Consider the following 5,020-nt stretch of genomic DNA (forward strand, 5'->3'; position numbering starts at 1 on the left):
CTGTTGATTTAAAATAAAACGTATAAAATGAACAAGAAAAAAAATTGTTAAAATAATTTGTAGTTTTGACTTTAATTTAGGGCATGCTGCTAGCAGAACACTGATGTTTAATCTGGTTTCAAGGTATAAATATATCGAGTTATAAATATGAATGCGCTAAGAAGGCTTGCTCCGGCAGCAGCAGCAAGAAGGGAACTATTGCGGCGCAGCCGAAATGCGATATAAAATATGATTTTCATTCATTTTTATCCTCTTTTGTGTGTTTTTTGTTGTTTTTTTTTTTTTTGGTTATTTTCTCAGTTAATCCGACTTAATGTAGACATATTTATTTAGAGTCTAATCAATAGTAATTGTATTCAATGTTGCACAAAACGAATTCCTAACGTTCAGTTGGAAAGCATCGCCATTTCGTTTATCATTTTTTGGCCAATTCAGCGGATAGCCAGTCTAAGCCTTCGTATAAGCCGTGTCCCCGGGTTGCACAAGTTGCTTGGATGAACCACTGTGAAATGGGAGAGAGAAATTTAGCTTAGCCGTGTGGCAGAAATTGCTCAGAAAGATTCTAACTACATACGTGGCGATTCCTCAATTGATTGAGGCGAAGCTTATCAGTTAGATCGGCGGCACTCATGGCATCGGGCAGATCCTGTTTGTTTGCAAGAACCAAGAGCACGGCATCCCGTAGCTCATCCTCTTGAAGCTGCAACGACAGAACAGATACAGCCAGCTTTTGAAGGATGTGTTTAATAAATGGCTTGGGGAAGTCACCTACCATGTTTTGTAGTTCCTTTTCAGCCTCAGTGATACGGTCACGATCATTGGAATCGACCACAAAAATCAGGCCTTGCGTGTTTTGGAAATAATGGCGCCAGAGCGGGCGAATTTTGTCCTGGCCGCCGACGTCCCACACCGTAAAGCATATATTTTTGTATTCGACAGTCTCCACATTGAAACCAATTGTCGGAATTGATTGGATAATTTCGCCCAGCTTCAGTTTGTACAGGATAGTTGTTTTGCCGGCGGCGTCCAAGCCCACTGTGGACACAAGAGCACCAGTAAAAGCATTAATGTACATACACATATACACATGTAAATGTTGAGATTCGCTCAAGGCAGCGGCGGCTTGCTTTAACAACCACAATAGAATGGAGTTCAATGGAGTGTACGCGTGGAACACGTCCACCAATTGAATTGCACGTCCATGCTATCTCTATTGTGGGCTGAACCCGCTGCCGCTGCCAAAAATTACTCATGCACACGAAAACAGAACGTACCCATCAGAATGCGCATTTGTTTTTTGCCGAAGAGGCGTGTCAACAGGCTGGAAATTGTTAATCCCATGTTGCGTGTCACAATCAAAGATCCTTAAGTAAATTGGGGGCGAGGATCTAAAGCAATCGGATAAGGATCTAGAATGTCGAGTCTTTCACAGACAATTTTTATAAAAAAAATTGACGTGTAACGATAGCCGATAGACGATTAAAATAGGGCCGCCTCTGATGAGGTCGCTATCGACTACGCTACGAAGTTTGGAAAACGCTATACAGCACTAGCAGCGCTGGCGTTAAGTGCTGCCCAGCTAAAGCGTAAATACAAATACAGTGCTGCCAGTACACAAAATGGCACAGAAAAAGAAAACCGGGCTGAAGACGAAATAACGGATAAGCTCATGAATCACATTTATATAAGAAAAAGTAACCATTAGCCGGCATAACTTTTCATTATCATACTGCTGAAGCTTAATGCAAATGATGATCGCAGTGTTTAGAAATAAACAATAAATAACATATGAAAACAGATGGAAGGAAAGTGGCCATTTAGATTATGTTGCCGCAATGATTTGTTGTTACAACAAACAGCTAACTCTATTAATTGATCAAAAAACAGGAGGGGCAGGGGTTGGAAGGGATAGGGTGTTAGCTAAGGAGTTGATTGAACAAATGTCATTCCTCACCATCCACAAGGCGTATCGTACGACCTCCACAGACCTCCATTCCCTTACGAAATGGCCAACATTAAAACGAATCGAAGCGAAAACTTAAAAGCGAACCTCCACGATTGCATTATTTCTATTTACATACAAAGTATGTTTGCATGTACATATGTACATATTGATGTATGCATGTATATGTATATTGAAGTGGAATATACCCAAATGGCATACTTGCTTGCTAGCTTACTGGCCGTCCCCGTTCAAAGCACAGCACAAAGCTTCGATTGTTGGTCGTTGTTGGTCGGTTGTCATTGTCTATGCGTTACCAACTTGCCGCTGCAGCTCGTGAGGGGCATGGGCATTGGGCAGGCCGACCAAATCACAACCACAACCACCATCACCACCAACCACTACACATAATAATAAAAAGCTTAAACTCTCGAATCAACACCAACTTTGGCTATAAATACCGGTGGCGCAGACAAGCCGAGCTTTAATTCGGTGTTCACTTTCGCTTGGAGCGGACTACTTTCGAGTCGGCGCTAACGTCGTTCTCTGCTTGCTGCCTGCTGCTACCTGATATTGTCGATTCGATCCTCAAAGAGCAAAGAAACGTCTTTGCATTTCAAAAACACACAAAAGAAAACAAAAACAAACCCGAAAATGAAGGCTTTCATTACTTTTGCCGCCGCAATTGTTTTGACTCTCTCCACGGCTACTTTGGCAGAGGATGCGGCTCAAGCTCAAGCTGATGGTGAAATCAAGATTTACAAACGTCTTATTCCCGCTGATGTGCTAAGAGGTGAGTCAGCAGCCCACGTCTCGAGGGCTCATTACAAAATTAAACACGTACATGAATGATGCATTATTGTTTTTGTATTTTAAAACTTGTATTCAGGTAGCTAAGCTAAATTGCTAATGAAATGGTTTGGTGATTTTTTTGTTTTTTTTTTTTTTTTTGTTTTTAAATCTGATTTCGAGTTTGCATGTAGAATTATGAATTAGCCAAAAGAAACTCAAAACAAGTTTCGGGTTAGTAATGCTGTTGATGTTGTGGTTGACGTTGATGTGTTTTAATTTTATTAAAACTATTCCACTTTTGCATTAAAGCATTAAATTCCCAGAAATATTTGCATATTCGTTTTCGTACGAATTCATGGATTTAAGTTTAACGATCGCACAAAAAAGCACGCACATGAGCTGTGAGAAAACCCTTCAAGGTTTATTACGGTTAGAAGAGGCCAATTAACACCCGTCACCAGCATCGTCGTTAACCATTGCGATGACGGTGGTGATGGTGATTTTTTTGTTGCTGTTGCTGTTGCTTTTGTGTTGACTATTTCGCGGTCGTTGTCGCAGTTGTGCGAAAGCGAAAGCCAGTTTTGAACGCCCGCTAACGCCCCCAGCCTCCAGCCTCTGGCCACGAGACTCTGCAAACAGCCAGCTGCCAACTGCCAACTGCCAACAGTCAACAGCCAACTGCAGTTTCGCTCGAGCGCTTTTAAAAAGCATTCGAGTACAACGCCAACGCTATACTTGTAGCTACTTAACCAACCAACCAATATATGCAGACTTGTCTGTCAGTCCGTCCTTCTGTCTGTCGGTTTGTTTGATTGTTTGTTGTAGTCTGGCACAAGGTCATTCATTTGCTAGGGCCAGCCAAGTGGTGCACATCATGACTAACGTACCATGCAACAACAACAATAACGGCAACAACACTGACGACGACACAGATCATTGCAAACTATTAACACTAGCATTCCCATTCCCATGCCAATTATGAGGTGTTGCATCAAAGACATTAACTTACGCAATGCCCAATCCAATCCACTTCACTTCACTCCACGCTCCACTCTCCACTCTCCACTTCCCTCATTTCCACAATTTGAGTTTCGCCTTAAATGTGCACGAATTAGTTGTAATCCTTAAATGTAAGGTGCTTTGCGAACCAGTTCGCTGCCAGCGGTTGCACAACTTTTGAGCATTTGGAAAAGTTGGACGAACAACTCTAACTTGCAAGTTGATTTCTAAATGATTTTTCATTAATTTTTCTCTCATCCCCCTGCAGATTTCCCGGGCATGTGCTTTGCCTCCACTCGTTGCGCCACCGTGGAACCGGGCAAGTCCTGGGATCTGACGCCTTTCTGCGGTCGCTCCACTTGTGTGCAGAATGAGGAGAATCCCGCCAAGTAATGCACAACAATCAGCAATTTTTTCGAATTTCCTCTCAAAATATATTTATAGGCTCCTCGAGCTCGTGGAGGATTGCGGTCCCCTGCCCTTGGCCAACGATAAATGCAAATTGGACACGGATAAGACCAACAAGACGGCGCCCTTCCCCTACTGCTGCCCCAAGTTCACCTGCGAGGATGGCGTGAAATTGGAGTATCCTGAAATTGCAACGGAGGAGCCCAAGAAGGCTGAATCGTCGTAGATGAAAGATGAAAGCGTGATATATTGAATCTTCTACATGTTTATTCACCACCACCGCTAACAGCTTAAAACATCGTATCTTTGTATTTTTTTTCTTTTTTTTTACTTGCTCGTTTGTATGTTTGCATGTATGTATATGTACCTCTAAATGCGCAGGGAGGGCCTGTGTACGGGATCTTTCGGATCGCTGAGAGGCCCTCCTTGAGCCGTTTTAGGTGCGACTCAACGAAACAACTACAGTTCGGAGAACATTTTTTGTAAAATAAATCCCATGTGATTCATTTGAATCTGTCGACTTTTCGATCAAATTAATGTGGCGGGCTCAAAGCAAATTCCCCTACACCGTTGACCTCCACCTCCACCTCCCCTCCCGCTCCACAAGCTAGTGCCATGAGTCAGCGGAGCGGGCATGTCACGGGTCGCTACGCTTGCGCAGTGGAAACTTCGAGCAAGTTTCATTGAAAACCAAGAGCTTTTGCCTCCTTCCCACCGTGCCCCACCCGCCCCCATGCAGCCGATCTAATTGCATATCCACAATGTATGGTTGGCGGGTGTTGTTGGCTCACAAAATTAGCATTTGGCTGAAGTCGAATGGCCGGCATTCATCGCTGAAATATAAGGAAGCTTTCAGGGCTAAAAATATGTGCCTATTTG

The 5,020-nt window shown here is 43.1% G+C and overlaps 2 protein-coding genes across 2 annotated transcripts; one reads left to right on the forward strand and one right to left on the reverse strand.

Moving 5' to 3' along the window:
* Positions 1–53: 53 nt before the first annotated feature.
* LOC115627725 (ADP-ribosylation factor 2) lies at positions 54–1,482 on the reverse strand. Its single transcript, XM_030523477.1, has 4 exons — positions 1,275–1,482; positions 773–1,035; positions 575–700; positions 54–502 (listed from the first exon to the last, which is right to left on the reverse strand). Exons 1-4 carry the CDS (start codon positions 1,339–1,341, stop codon positions 416–418), a joined length of 543 nt encoding a protein of 180 aa, XP_030379337.1. The 5' UTR covers positions 1,342–1,482; the 3' UTR covers positions 54–415.
* Positions 1,483–2,441: 959 nt separating this feature from the next.
* Positions 2,442–4,653, forward strand: LOC115627865. Its single transcript, XM_030523746.1, has 3 exons — positions 2,442–2,735; positions 4,002–4,122; positions 4,178–4,653. Exons 1-3 carry the CDS (start codon positions 2,597–2,599, stop codon positions 4,365–4,367), a joined length of 450 nt encoding a protein of 149 aa, XP_030379606.1. The 5' UTR covers positions 2,442–2,596; the 3' UTR covers positions 4,368–4,653.
* The last annotated feature ends 367 nt before the right edge of the window (positions 4,654–5,020 follow it).

This window comes from Scaptodrosophila lebanonensis, unplaced genomic scaffold (genome assembly GCF_003285725.1).
Source record: "Scaptodrosophila lebanonensis strain 11010-0011.00,11010-0021.00 unplaced genomic scaffold, SlebRS2 tig00000098-arrow-pilon, whole genome shotgun sequence".
In the NCBI taxonomy this organism is placed as follows: Eukaryota; Metazoa; Arthropoda; class Insecta; order Diptera; family Drosophilidae; genus Scaptodrosophila; species Scaptodrosophila lebanonensis.

Excerpts from the sequence above, each read along its gene's own strand:
- LOC115627865 (XM_030523746.1), top strand. The coding sequence starts at position 2,597 with ATGAAGGCTTTCATTACTTTTGCCGCCGCAATTGTTTTGACTCTCTCC. Across the intron at positions 2,736-4,001 it reads TCCCGCTGATGTGCTAAGAG|ATTTCCCGGGCATGTGCTTT; the intron begins GTGAGTCAGCAG and ends ATCCCCCTGCAG. Across the intron at positions 4,123-4,177 it reads AATGAGGAGAATCCCGCCAA|GCTCCTCGAGCTCGTGGAGG; the intron begins GTAATGCACAAC and ends ATATATTTATAG.
- LOC115627725 (XM_030523477.1), bottom strand. The coding sequence starts at position 1,341 with ATGGGATTAACAATTTCCAGCCTGTTGACACGCCTCTTCGGCAAAAAA. Across the intron at positions 1,036-1,274 it reads ACAAATGCGCATTCTGATGG|TGGGCTTGGACGCCGCCGGC; the intron begins GTACGTTCTGTT and ends TTGTGTCCACAG. Across the intron at positions 701-772 it reads AAAAGGAACTACAAAACATG|CTTCAAGAGGATGAGCTACG; the intron begins GTAGGTGACTTC and ends CTGTCGTTGCAG.